Raw genomic sequence first — 24,941 nt, forward strand, 5'->3', positions numbered from 1 at the left:
CTCCCTCTTTTTCTTGATGGGGCTGGCTAATGGTTTATCAATTTATCTTCTCAAAGAACCAGCTTTCAGTTTTATTGATCTTTGCTCTTGTTTTCTTTGTTTCTATTTCATTTATTTCTGCTCTGATCTTTATGATTTCTTTCCTTCTGCTAACTTTGGGTTTTGTTTGTTCTTCTTTCTCTAGTTTCTTTAGGTGTAAGGTTAGATTGTTTACTTGAGATTTTTCTTGTTTCTTTAGGTAGGCTTGTATAGCTGTAAAGTTCCCTCTTAGAACTGCTTTTGCTGCATCCCATAGGTTTTGGATCGTCGGCTTTCATTGTCATTTGTCTCTAGGTATTTTTTGATTTCCTCTTTGATTTCTTCAGTGATCTCTTGGTTATTTAGTAACGTATTGTTTAGCCTCCATGTGTTTGTGTTTTTTACGTTTTTTCCCCTGTAATTCATTTCTAATCTCATAGCGTTGTGGTCAGAAAACATGCTTGATATGATTTCAATTTTCTTAAATTTACTGAGGTTTGATTTGTTACCCAAGATGTCATCTATCATGGAGAATGTTCCATGCACACTTGAGAAGAAAGTGTAATCTGCTGTTTTTGGATGGAATGTCCTATAAATATCAATTAAATCTACCTGGTCTATTGTGTCATTTAAAGCTTCTGTTTCCTTATTTATTTTCATTTTGGATGATCAGTCCATTGGTGTAAGTGAGGTGTTAACGTCCCCCACTATTATTGTGTTACTGTCGATTTCCTCTTTTATAGCTGTTAGCAGTTGCCTTATGTATTGAGGTGCTCCTATGTTGGGTGCATATATATTTATAATTGTTATATCTTCTTCTTGGATTGATCCCTTGATCATTATGTAGTGTCCTTCCTTGTCTCTTGTAACATTCTTTATTTTAAAATCTATTTTATCTGATATGAGTATAGCTACTCCAGCTTTCTTTTGATTTCCATTTGCATGGAATATCTTTTTCCATCCCCTCACTTTCAGTCTGTATGTGTCCCTAGGTCTGAAGTAGGTCTCTTGTAGACAGCGTATATATGGATCTTGTTTTTGTATCCATTCGTCAAGCCTGTGTCTTTTGGTTGGAGCATTTAATCCATTCACGTTTAAGGTAATTATCAATATGTATGTTCCTATGACCATTTTCTTAATTGTTTTGGGTTTGTTTTTGTAGGTCTTTTTCTTCTCTTGTGTTTCCCACTTAGAGAAGTTCCTTTAGCATTTGTTGTAGAGCTGGTTTGGTGGTGCTGAATTTTCTTAGCTTTTGTTTGTCTGTAAAGCTTTTGATTTCTCCATCGAATCTGAATGAGATCCTTGCCGGGTAGAGTAATCTTGGTTGTAGGTTCTTCCCTTTCATCACTTTAAGTATATCATGCCACTCCTTTCTGGCTTGTAGAGTTTCTGCTGAGAAATCAGCTCTTAACCTCATGGGAGTTCCCTTGTATGTTATTTGTTGTTTTTCCCTTGCTGCTTTCAATAATTTTTCTTTGTCTTTAATTTTTGCCAATTTGATTACTATGTGTCTCGGCATGTTTCTCCTTGGGTTTATCCTGTATGGGACTCGCTGCGCTTCCTGGATTTGGGTGGCTATTTCCTTTCCCATGTTAGGGAAATTTTCGACTATAATCTCTTCAAATATTTTCTCTGGTCCTTTCTCTCTCTCTTCTCCTTCTGGGACCCCTATAATGTGAATGTTGTTGCGTTTAATGTTGTCCCAGTGGTCTCTTTGGCTGTCTTCATTTCTTTCCATTCTTTTTTCTTTATTCTGTTCTGCAGTAGTGAACTCCACCATTCTGTCTTCCAGGTCACTTATCCGTTCTTCTGCCTCAGTTATTCTGCTATTGATTCCTTCTAGTGTAGTTTTCATTTCAGTTATTGTATTGTTCATCTCTGTTTGTTTGTTCTTTAATTCTTCTAGGTCTTTGTTAAACATTTCTTGCATCTTCTCGATCTTTGCCTCCATCCTTTTTCCGAGGTCCTGGATCATCTTCACTATCATTGTTCTGAATTCTTTTTCCAGAAGATTGCCTATCTCCACTTCATTTAGTTGTTTTTCTGGGGTTTTATCTTGTTTCTTCATCTGGTACATAGTCCTCTGCCTTTTCACTTTGTCTATCTTTCTGTGAATGTGGTTTTTGTTACACAGGATGCAGGTTTGTAGTTCTTCTTGCTTCTCCTGTCTGTCCTCTGGTGGATGAGGCTATCTAAGAGGTCTGTGCAAGCATCCTGATGGTAGGGATGTAGTGTCCTTGTCTCTTGTAACAGTCTTTATTTTAAAGTCTATTTTGTCTGATATGTGTATTACTACTCCATCTTTCTTTTGATTTCCATTCTCATGGAATACATTTTCCATCCCCTCACTTTCAGTCTGTTTGTGGCTCTAGATCTGAAGTGGGTCTCTTTTAGACAGCATATATACGGGTCTTGTTTTTGTACCCATTCAGCCAGTCTGTGTCTTTTGGTTGGAGCATTTAATCCATTTACATTTAAGGTAATTATTGATATACGTATTCTTATTGCCACTTTGTTAATTGTTTTGGCTTTGTTTCTGTTGGTCTTTTCATTCCCTTCTTTTGTTCTAGTCTCTTATGATTTGATGACTATCTTTAGTGTTGTGTTTGGATTGTTTTTTATTTTGTGTGTTTGCATCTATTGTAGATTTTTGTTTGCAGTTACCATGAGGTATATATATTCCATTGAATATATATACCACATCTTTATCTATTCATCGCTTGATATACATTTAGGTTTCTTCCATATCTTGGCACTTGTAAATAACGCTGCTATGAACATTGGGGTGCATGTATCTTTTCCAATTAATTTTTTTTATATACATATATACACAGGAGTGTAATTGCTGGTCTCATTGTAGTTCTATTTTAGTTTTTTGAGAAACCTCCATACTGTTTTCCACAGTGGCGGCACCAGTTTACATTCCCACAAACAGTGTACAAGGGTTCTTTTTTCTCCAGTGTTTGTTATTTGCGATTCTTTTTGATAATAGCCATTCTGCCAGATGTGAGGTGATATTTCATTGTGGTTTTGATCTACATTTCTCTGATGATGAATGAGGTTGAGCATCTTTTCATGTGCTTTCTGGCCATCTGTATGTCTTCTTTGGAGAAATGTCTATTTAGTGCTTCTGCCCATTTTTTAATTGGGTTGCTTATTTTTTTTGATGTGAAGTTTTTAGTTTTAACTAGATCCCATTTGTCTATTTTTGTTTTTATTTCCTTCCTTTTAGGTGATAGAATAAAAAAATTTTGCTGTGATTTATGTCAAAGAGTGTTCTGCCTATTTTTTAATGGGATTGTTTCATTTCTCTTTCTGATAGTTCATTGTTAGTATAGAGAAATGGAACAGATTTCTGTTTATTAATTTTGTATCCTGAAACTTCACTGAACTCATTGATGAGCTCTAGTAATTTTCTGGTGGCCTCTTTAGGATTTTCCATATATCATGCCATCTGCAAACAGTGACAGTTTTACTTCTTCTTTTCCAATTTGGATTCCTTTTATTTCTTTTTCTTCTCTGATTGCTGTGGCTAGGACTTCCAAAACTATGTTGAGTAAAAGTGGCGAGAGTGGGCATCTTTGTCTTGTTCCTGATCTCAGAGGAAATGCTTTCAGCTTTTCTCCATTGAGTATGATGTTAGCAGTGGGTTTGTCATATATGGCCTTCATTATGTTGAGGTATTTTCCCTCTATGGCCACTTTCTGGGGACTTTTTAGTGTAAACGGATGTTGAATTTTATCAAAAGCTTTTTTCTGTATCTATTGAGATGATCATATGGTTCTTCTTCTTCAATTTGTTAAAGTGGTGTATCACTTTGATTGATTTGTGGACACTGAAAAATCCTTGGATCCCTGGAATAAATCCCACGTGATCATGGTGTATGATCCTTTTAATATATTGTTGGATTTGGTTTGGTAATATTTTGTTGAGGATTTTAGCATTTATGTTCATCAGTTATATTGGGCTCTAATTTCTCTTTCTCTCTCTCTTTTTTTTTTTTAAACATCTTTATTGAAGTATAATTGCCTTACAATGTTGTGTTAGCTTCTGCTTTATAACAAAGTGAATCAGTTATACACATACAATATGTTCCCATATCTCTTCCCTCTTGCATCTCCCTCCCTCCCACCCTCCCACCCCCCTTTTTTTTTTTTTTTTGATGTCTTTGTCTGGTATCAGGTTGATGCTGACCTCAGAGAATGAGTCCAGAAGTGTTCCTTCCTCTGCAGTTAACTGCAAAAATTTGAGAAGGATAAGTATTAACTCGTCTCTAAATGTTTGGTAGAATTCACCTGTGAAGCCATCTGGTCCTGGGCTTTTGTTTGTTGGGAGTTTTTAAAGTACTGATTAATTTCATTACTGGAAATTGGTCTGTTCATATTTTCTATTTCTTCCTAGTATGGTCTTGTGATATTGTACCTCTCTAAGAATGTGTCCATTTCTTCTAGGTTGTCCATTTTATTGGTGTATAGTTTTTCATTGTAGTCTCCTATGATCCTTTGTATTTCTGTGATGTTGGTTGTGACTTCTCCTTTTTCATTTCTAATTTTATGGATTTGGTTCCTCTCCAATTTTTCCTTGGCAAATCTAGCTAAGGGTTTATCAGTTTTGTTTATCTTTCCAAAGAACCAGCTTTTAGTTACATTGCTCCTTTCTGTTTTTTGTTTTCGTGTCTATTTCATTTATTTCTGCTCTGATCTTTATGATATCTTTCTATCTACTAACTTTGGCTTTTGTTTGTTCTGTCTCTAGTTTCTTTAGGTGTAAGATTAGGTTGTTTATTTGAGATTTTTATTATTCCCTGAAGTAAGCTTGTATTGCTATAAAGTTCTCTCTTAGAACTTCTTTTGCTGCATCCCATGGGTTTTGGATCATCATCTTTCTGTTTTCATTTCCTCTAGGCATGTTTTAATTTCCTCTTTGATTTCTTCAGTGATCCATCTGTTGATTAGTAGCATATGGTGTAGCCTCCACGTGTTTGTGATTTTTGCACTTTTTTTCTTGTGGTTGATATCTAGTCTCATGACATTCTGGTTGATATCTAGTCTCATCTTTTTCTGGTAGGAAAAGGTGCTTGATATGATTTCAGTTTTCTTAAATTTACCAAGGCTGGTTTTGCGGCCTAGCATGTGATCTATCCTGGAGAATGTTCCATGTGCACTTGAAATGAATGTGAATTTGCTGCTTTGGGATGGAATGCTCTCTATCAATTAAGTGCATCTGGTCTAATGTGTTATTTATGGTCCGTGTTTATTGATTTTCTGTCTGAATGATTGGTCCCTTGGTGTAAGTAAGGTTTTAAAGTCCCCTACTATTATTGTGTTACTGTCAATTTCTCCTTTTATTTCTGTTAATATTTGCCTTATACATTGAGGTGCTCCTATGTTGGGTGCATATATATATACATATACACTATTGTTATATATATATCTTATTTCTTGGATTGCGTCCTTAATCATGATGTAGTATCATTCTTTGTCTCTTGTAACAGCCGTATTTTAAAGTCTATTTTTTCAGATATAAGTATTGCTACTCTGGATTTTTTTAAAAATTTCAATTTGCATGGAATAGCTTTTTCCATCCCCTCACTTTCAGTCTCTGTGTGGCAGTAGATCTGATGTGAGTCTCTTGTAGGCAGCATATATACAGGTCTTGTTTTTTTATCCATTCAGCCACTCTGTCTTTTGGTTGGAGCATTTAGTCCATTTATATTTAAGGTAATATTTGATATGTCTCTTCTTATTGCCACTTTGTTAATTGTTTTGGTTTTTGTAGGTCTTTTTTTGTTTTGGCTTTTGTAGGTCTTTTTTTCCTCTTCTGTTCTTTTGTGATTTGATGACTATCTTTAGTGTTTTGTTTGGGTTCCTTTTTCTTTCTTGTGTGTATATCTATTATGGATTTTTGGTTTGCAGTTACCATGAGGTTTTTGTATAAGAGTATATATATACATACACATATATATACATATATAATATATATTATTTAATATATATTAATTATATATTATAATTATATATTGTTTAATATAAATTATATTGTAATTATATATTATTTAATATATATTAATTATATATAGGATTGTTTTATGTTGCTGATCTCTTAATTTCAAATGCATTTTAAAAACCCTGCATTTGTAGTTTCCTCCCCTCACTATTACTGTTTTTGATATTATATTTCACATCTAACTGTTTTGTTATCCCTTAACTGCTTATTGTGGATACAGATGATTTTAGTAGTTTTGTCTTTTAACCACCCTACTACTTTTGTGTGTGGATGATTTACTACCTTTACTGTATGTTTGTCTTTACCGGTGAGCTTTTTCATTTCATAATTTTCTTGTTTCTAGTTGTGACCTTTTGTTTTGCACCTAGAGAAATTCCTTTAACATTTGTTGTGAAGCTGGTTTGGTGGTGCTTAACTCTTTTAGCTTTTGCTTGTCTGAAAAGCTTTTGATTTCTCCATCAAATCTGAATGAGAGCCTCACTGGGTATAACATTATAGGTTGTAGGTTTTTCCCTTCCATCAATTTAAAGATACTGTGTCACTCCCTTCTGGTCTGCAGAGTTTCTGCTGAAAACTCAGCTGATAGCCTTATGGGAGTTCCCTTGTATGTTATTTGTTGCTTTTCCCTTGCTGCTTTTAATATTCTCTCTTTATCTTCAATGTTTGTCATTTTGATTACAATGTGTCTTGATGTGTTCCTCTTTGGGTTCATCCTGTATGGGACTCTCTGTACTTCCTGGCCTTAGGTGACTTTTTCCTTTCCCAGGTTAGGGAAGTTTTCAGCTCTTATGTCTTCAAATATTTTCTCAGACCCTTTCTCTCTCTTCTCCTTCTGGGACCCCTATAATGTGAATATTAGTGTACTTGATGTTGTCCCAGATGTCTCTTGAACTGTCCTCATTTCTTCTCATTCTTTTTTCTGTTCAGTGGCAATGATTTCCACTACTTTGTCTTCCAGCTCACTGATCCGTTCTTCTGCCTCATTTAGTCTACTACTGATTCCTACTAGTGTATTTTTCATTTTAATTACTGTATTGTTCATATCTCTTTGCTTGTTCTTTGTATTTTCTAACTCTTTGTTAAAAACTTCTAACTTCTCACTCTTCATCCATTCTCCTCCCAAGTTCTTTCATCATCTTTATGATCATTACTCTGAACTCTTTCTCTGGTAGAGTGCCTGTCTCCACTTCACTTAGTTCTTCTTGGGTTTTACCTTGTTCATTTGTTGTTGTTGTTGTTTTTGCCTAGGCTGCACGGTTTGTGGGATCTTAGTTCCCCAACCAGGGATTGAACCCACACCCTCGGCAGTAAAAGCACAGAGTCCAAACCACTGGATCACCAGGGAATTCCCACTGTTCCTTCTTCTTGAACATGCTCCTCTGCTGCTTAATTTTGTCCAAGTTGGTGTTTGTACTTTTATGTATGTGGTAGATTGATTACGTTTCTCAACCTTGGAGGTGTGGCCTTCTGTAGGAGATGTCCTGTGCATCCCAGCAAGCTCCCGTTTTGTCACCCAAGCTATATGTTCTAGGTGTTTCCCCTAAGAGGGCTGCATGTTTCCTTCTATTGTGTCAGGCTATGTGGGCAGTCTGGTAGGCTTGGTTGGTCCCTAGCCTGGTTAGTTTCCAGGCCCTGCCTTGTGCACATGCTGCTGGCTGCTGGCTAGTGGGGCCTGGCCACAAGGCAGCTACCTGCAGAACCCCAGTGGGCCCCAGGTCTAGTGCTGGCTCTCTGTTGGGCAGAGTCAGGGTCTAGAAGACTCCGAGGGTGTTGCCCCTTAACTGGTGGGTGAAGCCAGGTCCTGGAGTTAGTACCAGACTTTTATCAGGCACAGCCAGGTCCTGGAGTGTGGCTGCAGGGCCCAGGGTTCCCAGAGCTGGTGTCAGATAACGGGTGGAGGGAGGACTGGTTCCTGACACAGTTGGATATGAGGCCTAGAGTGTCCTGAAACTTGTGTTGACCTGCTGATCAGCAAGACAAGGGCCCAACTGTTCCCAGGGTAGGGTCTGGCTTGCTGTGGGTGGGCTGGGTCTGCAAGCTAAGGATTGTGGTTTTCTTAAGTCTTGTGTCTGCCCCATGGTGGGTGAGGCTGGTCTAGAGGCTTGTGCAGGCTTCCTGGGGGCCATGGCCGGTGCCTGCCCACTGGTGGGTGGAGCTGGGTCTTGGCCCTCTGGTGGGCAGAGCTGTGTCTAGGACTGTGTCTAGAGGTGACTGTTGGCTTGGGAGGTCTTTAGGCAGCCTGTCTGCTGATGGGTGAGGCTGTGTCCCTGACCAGTTAGTTGTTTGGCCTGAGGTGTCCCAGCACTGGTGCTTACAGGCTGTTGGGTGGGGCCAGATCTTGGTGCTAATGAGCTAGAGGGAGGATCCCACAATAGCAGCCACCAGCAGATGTACCCATGTGGTAGAAAGCTCCCAAATATGGCTGGCACCAGTGTTTATGTCCCAAGGGTGAGTTGCAGGGGCCCCCTGCCCCCACCTCTCCAAGAGACTCTCCAAGACCAGTAGGTAGGTCTGGCCCAGGCTCCTATCAAATTACTGCTTTTGCCCTGGGTCCCAGTGCACATGAGATTTTGTGTGCACGTTTTAAGAGTGAAGTCTCTATTTCCCACAGTCCTGTGGGGCTCCCAAAATAAGCCCTGCTGGGCTTCAAAGCCAAATGCTGTAGGGGCTCATCTTCCTGGTACAGGACACCCAGGCTGGGGAGCCTGACGTGGTGCTCAGAACTCTCACTCCTGTGGGAAAACCTCTGCAATATAATTATTCTCCAGTCTGTGGGTCACCCACCCAAAGGTATAGGACTTGATATCACAAGTCCATCATTCCTGCCCATCTTGTTGTGGTTCCTTCTTTATGTCTTCAGTTGTAGAAAATCTTTTCTGTTAGATTCTGGTCTGTTTCATAGATAGTTGTTCTGCAGACAGTTGTGATTTTGGTGTGCTCAAGGTCTTTCTACTCCACTGTCTTGGCCCCTCTCTCCCTATCCCTACGTTCTTTATGTCCTTTCTCTATATTCCAGCCTAGTCCATTTTCTCCCTGTCAGCATACGGTAGGCATTTGATAAATATGTGTTGAATGAATGAATGAATATCATGCTTCAAACTTCTCCTGGGAAATGTGATCCATCCCCATAGCTTCAATAATTAGGTCAAACTGATGAGGTCTAAATATCTATCCCTAAACTGTATTTCTCACCTGGGCAATAAACTTTCATCTCCACAAGTACCCCATGTCAATATGTTTACAACTAAAGATTTCCAATTAAATACAACAGAATAATCATACACAATTATCTCCTTTCCCTCCCCAATCTCTGCTAAAATGATGGCAAAGGAATTTCTTTAAGAAAGAAAGGGGGAAAAAAAGGTACAAATCCACAAGGGTAAAGAGGACAGAAGAGAACAGCTAACTAAAGATTTCAACAAATTTCTGGAAGGTGGAAAATGGACAGAGGTGAAAATAACTGAGTTAGGAGAGTAGGGGGGTTAGGACAGTAGGGATGTGGTGTTTTATCTCATCACTAATAATATTAATAAGAGTTACAATTTTTTTCTGCTTTTTAAATTGGCTCTGTTTCTCCCAGGTGCCTTTTTTCCCCTTCCGTTTCTCTTTTCCTTTTAAAGGTTTCTAAATGATAAAATAGATACTGGGTGGGGGCAGGGTGTGAAGAGGGGAAAGAAAGCTGATTCAGCCTACAGAACCCTGGAAGGGCTCAGCATATGGAGAGCCCAGGTACCACGGAGAACAGAGCTTATGCGCTATCTGAACTGAAACACAGGTAAAGTGACAGTTTCATAATGAAATGTGATATACAGAGCCACCTTCTCAGATGCTACACAGGAAAACTGCAGCTGGTTTGTATTCACCAGGAAGATTAGAAGAATCTTCTCTGAGAAACTAAATAGCCTAAGGGGAAGCCTTCCAGGTATTTGGAGGTTCCCTCAACAACAAAATCCACCATCAACAAGCCCTGCTTATGCCGACATAGCTTCCATTCAGGTTTCTTAATGCCCCATTCTTCAGTATGAACAGACAGAAATTCACATTGTGAACATAAATGTCGGACGGGGATTAACAAACATTTGAGAACTGAAAAAGAGAAAATGAAGGGGGAAAAAAGGCACCCGGAAGAAACAGAGCCAATTAAGTACGAAGAAAAAAAATGGCAATTGATGTACTTAGAGATGAGAAAAGATATTACAACAATAAAGTAAGTACAGGATGTTATGAAAAAGGGAATAAGCAGAAAAAACAAAGAGTGCTTGGAATTTAAAATAAGATAGCCATAAAAAATTATTCAAAAATTAGAAGATAACATCAAAGAAATCTCACAAAAAGTAGTCCCTCTCACCAGGGAAAAGAAAAAAAAAAGTAAGATTAGAGGGGAAAAAACACTTTAAAAAATAATTAGAGAATTGATTCAGGAAGACAATAATTGCCTAAACAAATTGCAGAAAAAGACAACAGAGAATTCTGTGGGGAGGAAATTATCAAAGAAGTAATACAAGTAAATATCCCCCTGGAAGCAGGACTGTGAGGTAGCGAGAAGTGAGGCAAAGCTTTTATTACTTTTTTATTTTTACACCGTGTGCATTTACTACCATGACAAACAATTTAAAAGAAAACAAACAAAAAAACCCTGCAGTTTCTTACCCCCAAATCTGTCCTTCTTTTCTGTATTCCCTTTCTCTGCTAATATTATCATCACCAGTCAGCTCTAAAACAAGTTCTACTTTGGACAGATTTTTCACACATCTCTTCTCTATCTCTACTGTCCTCATCTGATCCTGTCGCCTCTCCCTGGAATAGTTCCACAATATCATTACTGCTAGCTCTGTCTTTGGCCTCTACCTCCCTGTACCGCCCCCATCCTGCTCTTGAAACTTTTTTTTTTTTTTTTTTTTGGCTACACGGCACGTGGGATCTTAGTTCCTTGACCAGGGATTGAACCCGCACCCCCTACATTGGAAGTGTGGAGACTTAACCACTGGACCACCAGGGAAGTCCCCCCTTTTTTTTTTTTTGAAATACTTTTAAAAGTTTTTCATGCCTGCAATGGACCCCTGACAATGCTCTTCTTTTGCAGTCCCCTACTTCTGGGATATATAAACCTTGAGGCTTAGAGTTGGTAGGGAGGTACTATCCCTACCTACCTTATTCACCACGGCCACTTCTAAACCTCTCTACCTTCTTCAAAACTCCAAGTTCTTCTGAAGAATATTTCATCTGACCATACTAGCCAATATTGCTCTTTTTGACTATTACCTGGCTAATAAGTTACATTGGTTCACTGAAACTCTAGCACCCGGCTCACCAACTTTCTTTCTACCACTACTTCTATCATAATCCTTGACAATTTCAACATCCATATTCAAAAAAAAAAATCCTTCCAATACTCTGGCCTCTTACTTTTTAAATTTCCTCAACTTCATTGATATACTCCATCTGGGTCACCACTGCTGTGGTCATACTCTGGATCTTGTCACCACCTTCTAACTACAAGCTCCTTCCTCTCCAGTTTCCCTCAAGCACCCCCGACCCAACATTCTCCAACAGCACTGGAAACACTCATCAACTGAAAACTCTTCCTCACCACCCATCACTCAGCCCTTGTTAAATACCGTATTTCAGTGTTATGATCACCCCCTTGAGATCAGTTTGCTCCTTTCTCTCCATCCTACTTGCCTTGCTTGTCCAACCCTAATTAAGCCTTACTCTGCTCCTAAACCCAAGTAGCTAAACTTTCCTCCAGAAATGGAGAAAACCATGACAGAATCCTGCTAATTGGTCCCTTTTTGGACCAAAAGTATCAAATGGCAAATAACATTGCCCATCGGTCAGTCCCACTAATTTCCCTGGTAAATGTGTCTTACGCTCTCCAAAATGCTCACCTCTCTGTAACCTTTTCCCCTTCCTACTTGCAACAACATATGCCATCCCTTGGCTGACGGCCTTGCCTCCCTTTCAGGCCTCATTGAAAAACCAGAAGCTATCAGACAAGAACTGCCCATATCTTCCTCCTTCCACCAATGCTATTAACTCAAGCTACATCTGAGCCTACGTACTATGCATTCTCTCCTGAAAAAATGGAAGAAATTTCCGTGCTCCCACATAAGCCATCATTTTTGGGGTTTTTTTGCTATTTAAGAATTGCACTGCTTAAACTGTCCTTGATTTCTCCTAAATCTTCAAGTACCCTCCTTCACCTAGATCATCAACATCAGCAGGGACACCTGTTTATTATCACCTATTGTAAGCAAAACAAACAGAAAATGTCCTTGACCTATGCCCTCTTCCAGCTCCCACCTCACTTATCTTCTCGTCACTCTAAAACTTCTCCCAAGAGTTGTCTTCAGATATGGTCTCCACTTTGTTACCTCCCATTCTCTCTTCAACTTACTTTGCACTTTCATACTAGTTTTTCATATCATATATATATTACATAGGAGGGAAATAGAACATGGTTGTTAAGCTTCGACTTTGAACTTAGTTCTTATCCCTATTCTGTGACTCACTTTTTTGTATAAAAGCAGCATAGCTTCTCGGTGCCTCAGTTTCCTCAACTATAAGATGGGGATGATAAAAGTATCTCATAGGGTTGTTGTGAGGATTAATGAGTTAGCACATATAAAAGCACACAGAATACTGCCAGGCATATAGAAAGTATTCAATACATGTTTGCTACTGAGGTCAACAATGACCTTCCTTCATCTTACCATATGCCGATGACCTTCCTTCATATCTTACCATACCTTCATCTTCCACAAGGAGGGCTCTTCCCTGGTCCTCCTCATCCCTCAGGTAGCACTGGACACACTGCACAGTTCCCTGCTTCTAACACTGCTACTCGTGGCTTCTGTGCCATCACACTCTACTGGGTCTCCTTCTACTTCATGGCTGCTCCTTCTCAGCGTCCTTGCGAGCTGCTCAATTTCTAAATATCTGAATACTCACCCTCTTGTTACTATCTAAACTCTTCCTAGGTAACCTGATCCAGTCCCATGCTTTTAAATACCACCTACATACTGATGTTGCTTAAATTTGTATCTCCATTCCTGGCTCTCCCCTGAGCATCAGACAAATATCTAACTGCCATTTCTACCAGGATATTAAGTTGTACCACGAATCTAACAGACCTAGGACAGAATTCTGAAGGACTCCCCTCTTTCCAGTCTCAGCCTATACATCTGCTCCTATCACACATTCTAATTCTGTGATAGTTATCACCATTCACCCAGTGGATCAGACCTAAAAACTAGAAGTCATATCTGATTTTTCCTCCTTCCCTCAACCAGACACCCAAATGTTAGCGGTCCTGTTTGCCTCACCTCCAAAATACATCCCCAATCCACCTCTACTTCTTATCATGTCGCTGCTGCCACGTTAACACAAACTGTCACAATTTCTTTCCTGAATGCTGCAAATCCTCCCAATGAGTCTCCCTGCTTTGATTCTTTGTCCCCAGCAAGCCAGTTTCCTCACACAGCCAGAGTAATCTCAAAGTATAAAACAGATCACATCAATTCCCTGCTTAAAAACTTTCAAGGGCTTCCCAATACAATTATGACACAATCTGAACTACTGAACTCAGGATTATATATGATCTGGCCCTGCCTGACTCTCCAACCTTCACTCCTACTATTTTCCCCTTTGCTTTCTCCACTCCAGCCACACCAACCTTTCTTCAAACACATCAGATTCATTTCTGCATTGGAGCCTTTGTACTGGCTGTTTCCTCTGACCGGCTACCTCTTTCTCCAGATTTTAGCAAGGCAAGGCTAGTTCAGCAGCATGTTGCCACTTCAGAGATGCCCATCCACCTAAAAGAGCGGACCCGCTTCTCCACCCAGTCACTATTTATCCCAATAGTACCCTGTTTTATTTTCTTTATAGCACCTAGAGCCACATAAATTATTTGTTTACACGTTTAATATCTGTTTCCTATCACTGTCATGTAAGATCCCATGTGGGCAGCAGGGACCCTCTCTTATTCACAGATGAATCTCCAGCATCTAGAATACTCACTCGCACATAGTAGGTATTCAGTAAACATTGATTCAATTTGAAGAAAATGAAAACAACAGTATTCACTTTTTGCCCTTAGCACAGGGGTAAATGAAGATCCACTCCAAGTACTGACAAGTTAACTTATTTTTGATATATCACCAGTCAAGATTGGTATGTTAAACAAAGTTAGTTATTATGTAAATCAATTATCACTAAAGAAAGAATATTGGTACATCTTATCAGAATTATCACCATACAAAAAAGAAACAAACTTGCATTTTTTGGTACTTCCATGTATTACTTTACATCCCCACAATAAGTTTCTAAATTAGATAAGGTATTGAACATTGAAAAAAATGAGGCACCTTCCAGATAAGTAGACATAAAGCTAGGTCTATAATACCTGTGTTCTTTCTTTCAGATCATGAATTTGTTGACATTATAGGTTGCCTAGATATTTTAGAGCAGTTCCAATCAAGTAGCAGTAGAGTCAAAGAGATATTTTTAAAACCTCAATAGAAATTTCAAACAGTTAATATAGTTTACAATGCCTATAATACCAAGTATCTTGACTTTAAGAAAAATTGATTCAGGTTAAAAACACTAATCTCCTAGTAACAGGTGTATTGATTGGTTTGAAGAAGTCTTTGATGAATAAAAATGGAATTTTAGTAATAAATGTTTGGTAGTCAAAATCTTTTAAGAATGCACCATTGGGGTAGTAAAACAGGGTATCACAAGCCCACAGGATCAAGCCCAAATTCTGCAGTATACAGAACCTTTTCACTCCGACCCCTGTTTCTCTCCCAGCTACTTCTCACCACATGTTCATGATGGTTATGGTCAGCCTCATAACCATCTAGAAAATTCCTGCTTATCTTTCACCAACTCAAATGTCACCTCCTCTTTGTAACCTTTCTTAACCCCTTCTCAGGCTGAGCTATCTCTTATCTATGTTCCCAGATGAACTCTGGGTATGATTTTAAGTATAATGTATTACAGCATTTATTCTATGTTTTCCTGGCTAGGCTGTAAATGTTTACTGAATTAAAGAAATATATCATTCAAATTCCTAAATTAATATGCAAAACATGTCTCACAGAGTAAATGTTCAACTAACATTGGTCAAACTAATTAATTACTGATTGAATGAAAAGTCTTATTAGTATTACGGTTATAGCCAAAAGTTGCCTAGATGACTTAATCTGTGTGAAATTGAAGATTTTTTAGATATAACAACTATATCTAAAATGCCCAGGAACACAAGCCTATACAGGCTGTTTTTTACACACAAGTTTATTGCTACCCTGGCAAATTCTACATTCTCTCTACATAAGAGAATTTGCTCACGTAGAATGATCACCTGTAAATTTCACCGCATCTAAGAGGTTCCAAGAAGGATGGTCAGGCCACAAAAATCTCACCAATATTTTGACCCAACAAACTCTGACTCCTCCCAAACTGTTCTCTGCTTAGAAGTGAAAAAAATAAAATAAAACCAAATGAAGATGCCTGAATTGAGTGCTCAGTCCTTATGGGGCTCACAGACCCCCATGAGCAGGAAAAAAAAATGAATTTTTCTAGATTTCTGACAATATGAATATTCTTCAAAGATCCCATTGCTGTTTCCTGCAGTTGATCAACACCATTGCAGGTTAATCACTAGAAACTTGACAGCTGACTAACCTAGCAGAAACATGAAATACAGTCCAAATAGGAATCACTTTTAAATGAATTTACTGAACTTTATATTGCCCCAACAAATTTTCATTTCTTCGTAGCCCACTAAAAAAAGATACAGACTTTTAAAACTTAATAAAAAGCGTTCAGTGCTACTTTAGTAATCCGTTGATACACTATCCTTAACATGTATTTATTAAGATTTTTGATTTCAACTTCAGTAAAATATCACTCAACATTTAACATTAAAAAATAATGCATTGATATTTCTAATTTCAAAATTAACAACGTAACTAATTATAATGTATAACTATTTGTACAAAGTATAGCAAAGTATAGCAAAATATTAGTGTCTCAAGATTACTACATACCAATCTAAGATTGAGCCCAAAACAGTGTTTTTAAATTTTCCTTTCAAAACCCAAACTTCATTTCTCTGTTACCAAACATGACTTCAGTTAGCGATTTACAAATATTTACACAGGGAAAGATACACCAAAAGCCATCAACAAAGACTGTTCTTGATTACTCTGGGATTCTAACCCATTTAGATTCTTCTAAGAATTATCTTGAGCATGCAGTTTAGAAATGCTTGTTTGAACGACTTAATCTTACTATGTTCATAAACATAAATACACAACATATAGTATGAAAGAACACATGAAAAATTGTTGCTTTTATTAATATTAGAGGGTAGTTTTAATACAAGCTAAATACAAACACAATTGTTAGATTCAGTCACTTATCCTGCAAAACAATATGCCAAGATCAACCTTGAAGCGTTTATAAAAATGAAAATGTATAAAATTTCTTCCTCAATTAACTCTAAGGACTCTGTATACAAATGCAAAAATTTGAACATATCAATAATACATCAAATGTTGAGCTACTAATTGAGCAGTAAAAAAACAATTTCTGATTTTAAAATTAAATAGCTCCAGGTAAAAGCATGTAATTTCCCACGTCTACTATCTTTGTATTCTGCACAGAGTTCCAAGGCAAAGAGTGCTTCTGGCTTTATGCATTACCAGAGAGGATGACCTGTTTGGCTGGCTTATCACAGGCCTTTTAGTCTTCTTTCCTGATAGATCCTTCACTTCTTTGGGAGGAGGCACAGGAACTGGTTTCCATGGAATTGGGTTATAAAAGGCTGGTTCTGGATAAGAATTTCCACTGTAAAAACCTAAAATTATTAAAAATTCAGAACAAAACAAGAAGAAAACTTTTTGAGATCAAAGAAACTACATATTTTAAAATTCATAGAAAAATGTTAAAATATTAAAAGGGCAAAAATATCATTGATTAAACCAATCTGACTCATTTAAAACTTGAACTCTCAAATATTTTCAAACACAGTAAGTATTGAAGTAAAAATTAAAATATAAATAATTCTAAGCATTCAAAGAACATTAATGTTCAAATCTATATAAATAAAAACTCATAAAAGTTCTCCTAAGAATTAATTTTAGAACCCTTAAATTGAACAAAATCTTCATTTTTAACTCAGTCTGGGAAACCGCTGATTGTGTACATGTTTCCCCTAGTCGGACACTAAAGTTTGCAGAAAAACATGTATGTTGCATATATAGCTAAAGTGATCAAGATTCTTGTTTAGAACCACTGAAATTCTAAATCACTGTCACTTAATCAGATTTCACAATATCACTGTAATTTTGATAATTAAGAGCAGTAGAGCATTTGCAAAGATGTTTATTAGAACAAAACTTATTTAAATGCAAAAAAGTTAGTAAAATAATACATTATTTCACCAATTAACTTCTAGTCAATATGTATATTCCACCTAAGTTTTAACTTTACTATCCAATCATTTGGTTAAAACCACTGCTTATTACTCTTATTTCAAACAAGAGAACAAAAAAACAGAGCAGACACTGCTCAGTAGCTGTAATGGATGACCTCTGTGACGTGCAGGAGAGGCCTAAATCCTGACAGCAGGAATGTGTCATTCAGACATTGGCAACCCACTTTGACTGCATAGATATGTCAACACACACTTCACCACGATGGTCAAAACAAAGTCTGGAATATGTCCTATTGTGTGAACAAAACAGAATGGGAGTATTTTTAATAATAAATCACTTAAACAAGTGAAGGCAGCTGTCAGCAAGGCATGAGCTTCCAACATGAAGTACAAAGAAAAACATGCATTGCCATTTATAATCAGACCAAGCCTAAAGGCCAACCAGGTCTGTGTCTGGTTCATGTGCTGTCTAGTATTCCACCCTGCAAAAACAATGTGCCAAAGACACTGGAAGCTCTGCCTCAGAGAGGGTTAGAAAAGGGGAAGAAAATGACCCCTTCAGTATATCCTGATTAAGGCTTTAAAATCCGAGGAATGTACGAAAATTTTACTTGTGTCTTAACGTTAGAAATCATTACTTTGCAGTTTTGCCACTATTGCCTTTAAAATGTATCTGGTTTTAGAGAATGACAACAAATTTGTAGTATCTCCACAGGAACACAGTATGTTATAATCTTCCAGAAAATAGTAATTTGAAAGAAAAATGATTTTTACACATTTCTATTTCTGTCAAAAGGAAACATAATATATAATATTCGCTCCTGCAAGCCATATTTATGTAACCCACATAACACAAAAACCAACCTGTGAGTTTTCCATTGGCATAACCATAGCTCTTTGCAGCTGGACGAGGTTTATTTTTTGCATTTTCCAACCATTCCTTAAACTTTTTTTCTGCTATTTCCTTTTTTTCCTGTAATTCAGCCTGCCGTTGTTTTTCTTTTTCCTTAAAATGACAAGACCAAAGAATCTCCAGGGATATTCTGTAACTAAAAATTCTATTCAAATTCTACTGACTCTTTTCCCCAGTAGCTCCCCATCCCAATGGCTTTCTGATCAGAAATACTGAATCATAACTCTATAGAGAGCAAAATTTAACGTGATCAGGGATGTGATATGAAGGTGGCTGCCTCTAAACAATAAGACATTAAACCCAAGAAGAAAAAAGCAATTTGCTGTTTTAAAATAGAATAGCAATTTATAATAATGTAATAAAACTGTCCATAAAAGTGCACTGAATAATATTTAAAAGCATAAACAACAATAAAAAGTTTGAACTTGACTGCAGAAATATCAATAGGCTTATTAATACTTCTCAACCTAAGAAAACCACAAATGCATAATCATTTCTGAAGCTTAATCACAGTATAACAAGTAGGGGTAGCTACATGTATTTATATTATGATAAGATAGTGCCAATTTTCTATTAGAAACTCTTTATACAATATAGTTGGCACATGTCAACACGAAAGTCATGTATTCTAACTGATCACTTTACTGAAAATACCTTTTCTTTCTTCTTCTTCTCACATTCTTCAGCATTTTTTTTCTTTAACCATTCTTCATATTTTTCTTTTGCTTTTTCTTGTAAATGTTCTTTCTCCAGTTCCTTTGCTGCTTTTTCCTCCCTTTCTTTATTAATTTTTTGTTCCCTTTCTTTTCTTTTCTTAAATAAAAATGAAGGAATTTTAGTTAGAATATCTGTAATCATCCTCATACAAGAAAGAAGTGTTATACGCAGTAATTTTCTAAACTTCAGTTATTTCTTAAGATAGGTGGTAAAACAGTGGTTGACACAGTGTGGCTTATGAAAATATGTAACATACCTGCACTTACCTGATCAATTTTAGTCTACCAGCTTGAGTATACGTTTCATGATGGCCATAACAAAGGTCTTGCTTGACAAAGTACACTCAGAGCCTGGGACAGTGTTAAGTAAATAGTAGGTGTTCTATAAAGATTTGCTGAGTAAATTACTGGACAGAAATTATGACCTATTAGACTGTCCTGAATCTTAATATTTTTTGATGGATGTTTACCCCCACTCTAAAATAGGAGCCACATATGTACACATTCCCCAGACAATTTGCCAATACAAATACTTGGATAAATTTTCACCATCAAAGAGTTACAGAGCACAAATTTTGGCCCATTAAGTACTGCTATAAGGGCATATACAGACAAATCTCTGGCTATGTAATTCTTATAGGCCTTACACAGACCAAAGATTGGCAAACTATGGCCTGCAGGCCAAATATGGTCCATCAACCACCTGTATTTGTAAATAAAGTTTTACTGAAATGTGGCCACACATTTATTTGCATATTTATTGTCTATGCTGCTTTTGCACCACAACAGCAAAGTTAAATAGTTGCAACAGAGATTGTATGGTCCACAAAGCCTAAAATTTTATCTAGCCCCTTGAAGAAAAAACTTGACACAGACTATAAGTCAATGTTTCTTCCTTTTCTCACTCAAAAGATAATCTACCAACACAGCTAAATTCTAAATAACCAATGACATGGCTAGCTCTCTTTATCAAAGGTTTAGAAAATAATCTGCAAACATGAAGTATATGCAATACAAATGCCATATACATCACCCTTCATCGAGCAAAGAAATATGAGCCAAGAAATTCTTCCCTTAAAAGCATCTTGTAGAATACTTTAATACAAGCAGTTCAAATAAGACCCAAGTAACAAACATCAGTTACATACAACATATGTCCAGTGCTGTGCAGGAAAGGCGGGTCCTAAAAATCAAAGCACGGGAATTCCCTGGTGGTCCAATGGTTAGGACTCTGTGCTTTAACTGCCAAGGGCACAGGTTCAATCCCTCGTCAGGGAACTAAGATCCCACAAGCCTCAAGGCGAGGCCAAAAAAAATAAAAAATAAAAAAATTAAAGCCCCTGTCATTCCCCAAGTTGCTATATTTCCTTATTGTTGGTCTGCCAATAGCTGCAAAAGGAAATCCTGTCTTGCTGAGAACTCAATATCCATTGAAATAATGCTGGAATTTAACTATTGGGTTAAATCCCACAAAGAAGTTAAGTAATCTGCCCAAGGTCACACAGATGGTAAATGACAGATCACTACGTATCTCTTATATACATATGAGAGAATGTTGAAAACAATTTTTTGCCACTAAATTCAATTTAAATAAAATGTCAAAATTCCTTAAAAATATACCACTTTCCAAAACCGATTCAAGAAGAAATAGAGTAACTGAATGAGCCTCTACTTGTAAAAACAATTCAGAATTTAAAACTTTCCCACAAAGAAAACTCTCGCCTCCAATTGCTTCACTTGTAGAGTCTATCACATTTCTAAGGAAGCAACAGTACCAATTACTACACGAATTGTTTTAAAAAACAGAGAAAAAGAGAACACTTCCAAGCTCATTTTAGGAGCCCACTATTTCTCTAAAGTCCAAACCAAATATGAAAATTATAAGATAATATTAGGAATAAGTCAAGATAACTGCTCTCACCAGAAACATGAAATACTTAGGGATACATTTAAAAAAGACGTATAATACCCCTGTACACTGAAAACAAAAAAAAAGAAGAAAAAAACTGAGATAAATATGGCCTAAATAAATAGAAAAAAAAATCATGTTTATAGATTTATAATTTGATATTATTAAATAGCAATTTTCTCCAGAATGATCTATGTATTTAATGCAATCCCAATAGTATCAGGCACTATTCAAGCAAGCATGATTAGGGAAATTGATAAGCTAATTCTAAATGGAAAGGGTGCAGAGCGGCTAAAACAATTCTGAAATAGAAGAAAAAAGCTGGAAGACTTACACTATTTGATTAGAAGACTTTTAAATTCAAGAATTACTATATAAAGCTATAGTAAGCAGATAGTGTAGTACTGGCATAGGACATAGATCAATTGAACAGAATACAGTCCAGAAATAGACCCAGACATATTTGGTCAATGGATTTGAAATAAAAATGTGAGGGTAACTGAGTAGGGAAAATATTATCTTTCAACACAGTGTTGGAACAACTGTATATCCATACTCCAAAAAAATGAACCTTGACCCTTAACACATAACCAACATTAAAATTAACTCAAAATGCAAATAGGTAAAAGCTGAAATTATAAAACTTCTAGAAAAAAACAATGGAGAATATTTTTACAAACTTGGCATAGGCAAACGTTTCTTTAATAGAACACAAAACCCACAAACTATAAAAGAAAAAACAGAAATATGGAACTTAACCAAAATTTTAAATTTCTGCTCTTTAAATATATCATAAACAAATTAAAAGGAGGAAATATTTATAATACATGTTACAGGACTTAAAGGAACATAAAAAGAATTCTTACAACTTACTATTAAGACACACAAAATGGGAAAAATTTAAACACTAAACTAAACAAACAAACAAACAAAAAAACAAGAGATGTAGAAATGGTCAATAGTGCTAAGGATTGAATTCTGTCCCACCAAAATTCATATATTGAAGCCCTGATCCTCAATGTAACTTTTTTTTCTTTTTTTTAAATTGGAGTATAGGTGGTTTACAATGTTGTGTTTAGTTTCAGGTGTACAGCAAAGTGATTCAGTTATACACAGACATATTCATTACTTTTCAGATTCTTTTCTCATATAGGTTATCACAGAATATTGAGTAGAGTTCCCTGTGCTATACAGTAGGTCCTTGTTGTATATAGTAGTGTGCGTATGTTAATCACAAGGCTCCTGATTTATCACCCCACCCCCCATGTTTCACCTTTGGTAACCATAACTTTGTTTTCAATATGGGTAAGTCTGTTTCTGCTTTGTAAATAAGTTCATTTGTATCATTTTTTAAAAATTTGATACCACATATGAATGACATCATATGATATTTCTCTTTCTCTGACTTACTTCCCTAAGTATGATAATCTCTTGGTCCATCCATGTTGCTGCAAATGGCATTTTGTTCTTTTTTATGGCTGAGTAATATTCCATTGTAAGTATGTACCAACTCTTCTTTATCCATTCCTCTGTCAATGGACACTAGGTTGCTTCCATGTCTTGTCTACTGTAAACAGTGCTGCAATGAACATTGGGGTACACCTATCTTTTTGAATTATGGTTTTCTCCAGATATATGCCCAGGAGTGGGATTGCTGGATCATATGGTAGTTCTAGTTTTAGTTTTTTAAGGAACCTCTATAATGTTCTCCATACTGGTTCTACCAATTTACATTCCCACCAACAGTGTAGGAGAGTTCCCTTTTCTCCACACCCTATCCAGCATTTATTCTTTGTAGACTTTTTATGATGGCCATTCTGACCGGTGTGAGGTGATACCTCATTGTAGTTTTGATTTGCATTTCAATGATAATTGGTTATGTTGAGCATCTTTCCATGTGCTTTTTGGCCATCTGTATGTCTTCTTTGGAGAAATGTCTATTTAGATCTTCTGCATACTTTTTTTTCTTTTTTCAATTTTATTTTATTTACTTTTTTATACAGTAGGTTCTTATTAGTCATCAATTTTATACACATCAGTGTATACATGTCAACCCCAATCGCCCAATTCATCACACCACCATCCCCACACCCCCACGGCTTTGCCCCCTTGGTGTCCATACGTTTGTTCTCTACATCTGTGTCTCAACTTCTGCCCTGCAAACCAGTTCATCTGTACCATTTTTCTAGCTTCCACATACATGTGTTAATATACGATATTTGTTTTTCTTTCTGACTTACTTCACTCTGTATGACAGTCTCTAGATCCATCCATGTCTCAACAATGACCCAATTTCGTTCCTTTTTATGGCTGAGTAATATTCCATTGTATTTATGTACCACATCTTCTTTATCCATTCGTCTGTCAATGCTCATTTAGGTTGCTTCCATGACCTGGCTATTGTAAATAGTGCTGCAAAGAACATTGGGGTGCATGTGTCTTTTTGAATTATGGTTTTCTCTGGGTATATGCCCAGTAGCGGGATTGCTGGATCATATGGTAATTCTATTTTTAGTTTTTTAAGGAAACTCCATACTGTTCTCCATAGTGGCTATATCAATTTACATTCCCATCAACAGTGCAAGAGGGTTCCCTTTTCTCCACACCCTCTCCAGCATTTGTTGTTTGTAGATTTTCTGATGATGCCCATTCTAACTGGTGTGAGGTGATACCTCATTGTAGTTTTGATTTGCATTTCTCTAATAATTAGTGATGTTGAGCAGCTTTTCATGTGCTTCTTGGCCATCTGTATCTGTTCTTTGGAGAAATGTCTATTTAGGTCTTCTGACCATTTTTGGATTGGGTTGTTTGTTTCTTTAATATTGAGCTGCATGAGCTCTTTATATATTTTGGAGATTGATCCTTTGTCTGTTGATTCGTTTGCAAATATTTTCTCCCATTCTGACAGTTGTCTTGTTTATGGTTTCCTTTGTTGTGCAAAAGCTTTGAAGTTTCATTACGTCCCATTTGTTTATTTTTGTTTTTATTTCCATTACTCTAGGAGGTGGATCAAAAAAGACCTTGCTGTGATTTATGTCAAAGAGTTTTCTTCCTACATTTTCCTCTAAGAGTGTTATAGTGTCCGGTCTTACATTTACGTCACTAATCCATTTTGAGTTTATTGTTGTGTTTGGTGTTAGGGAGTGTTCTAATTTCATTCTTTCTCATGTAGCTGTCCAGTTTTCACAGCACCACTTATTGAAGAGACTGTCCTTTCTCCATTGTATATCCTTGCCTCCTTTGTCATAGATTAGTTGACCATAGGTGCGTGGGTTTATCTCTGGGCTTTCTATCTTGTTCCATTGATCTATGTTTCTGTTTTTGTGCCAGTACCATATTGTCTTGATTACTGTAGCTTTGTAGTATAGTCTGAAGTCAGGGAGTCTGATTCCTCCAGTTGTTTTTTTCCCCTCAAGACTGCATTGGCTATTCGGGGTCTTTTGTGCCTCCATACAAATTTTAAGATTTTTTGTTCTAGTTCCTTAAAAAATGCCATCGCTAATTTGATAGGGATTGCACTGAATCTGTAGATTGCTTTGGGTAGTATAGTCATTTTCACAATATTGATTCTTCCAATCCAAGAACATGGTATATCTCTCCACCTGTTGGTATCATCTTTAATTTCTTTCATCAGTGTCTTATAGTTTTCTGCATACAGGTCTTTGGTCTCCCTAGGTAGGTTTATTCCTAGGTATTTTATTCTTTTAGTTGCAGTGGTAAAAGGGAGTGTTTCCTTAATTTCTCTTTCAGATTTTTCATCATTAGTGTATAGGAATGCAAGAGATTTCTGTGCATTAATTTTGTATCCTGCAACTTTACCAAATTCATTGATTAGCTCTGGCAGTTTTCTGGTGGCATTTTTAGGATTCTCCATGTACAGTATCATGGCATCTGCAAACAGTGACAGTTTTACTTCTACACTTCCAATTTGTA

At 36.8% G+C, this 24,941-nt stretch overlaps 1 protein-coding gene and 1 long non-coding RNA gene across 2 annotated transcripts in view; one reads left to right on the forward strand and one right to left on the reverse strand.

The window, feature by feature from the left end:
• Window positions 1–24,941, forward strand: part of LOC132369906 (uncharacterized) — a 66,496-nt gene that overhangs the window by 32,520 nt on the left and 9,035 nt on the right. The window lies entirely within an intron of this gene.
• CCDC34 (coiled-coil domain containing 34) overlaps window positions 16,392–24,941 on the reverse strand; it is a 37,257-nt gene continuing 28,707 nt past the window's right edge. Inside the window, exons 4-6 of the mRNA XM_059929617.1 lie at window positions 19,038–19,196; window positions 18,335–18,476; window positions 16,392–16,891 (exon numbers count right to left, since the gene is read on the reverse strand). Coding sequence (XP_059785600.1) covers window positions 16,677–16,891; window positions 18,335–18,476; window positions 19,038–19,196 — 516 coding nt within the window. The 3' untranslated portion in view covers window positions 16,392–16,676. The remainder of the gene's footprint in view (window positions 16,892–18,334; window positions 18,477–19,037; window positions 19,197–24,941) is intronic.

Source organism: Balaenoptera ricei, chromosome 8 (genome assembly GCF_028023285.1).
Source record: "Balaenoptera ricei isolate mBalRic1 chromosome 8, mBalRic1.hap2, whole genome shotgun sequence".
NCBI classification, from domain to species: domain Eukaryota; kingdom Metazoa; phylum Chordata; class Mammalia; order Artiodactyla; family Balaenopteridae; genus Balaenoptera; species Balaenoptera ricei.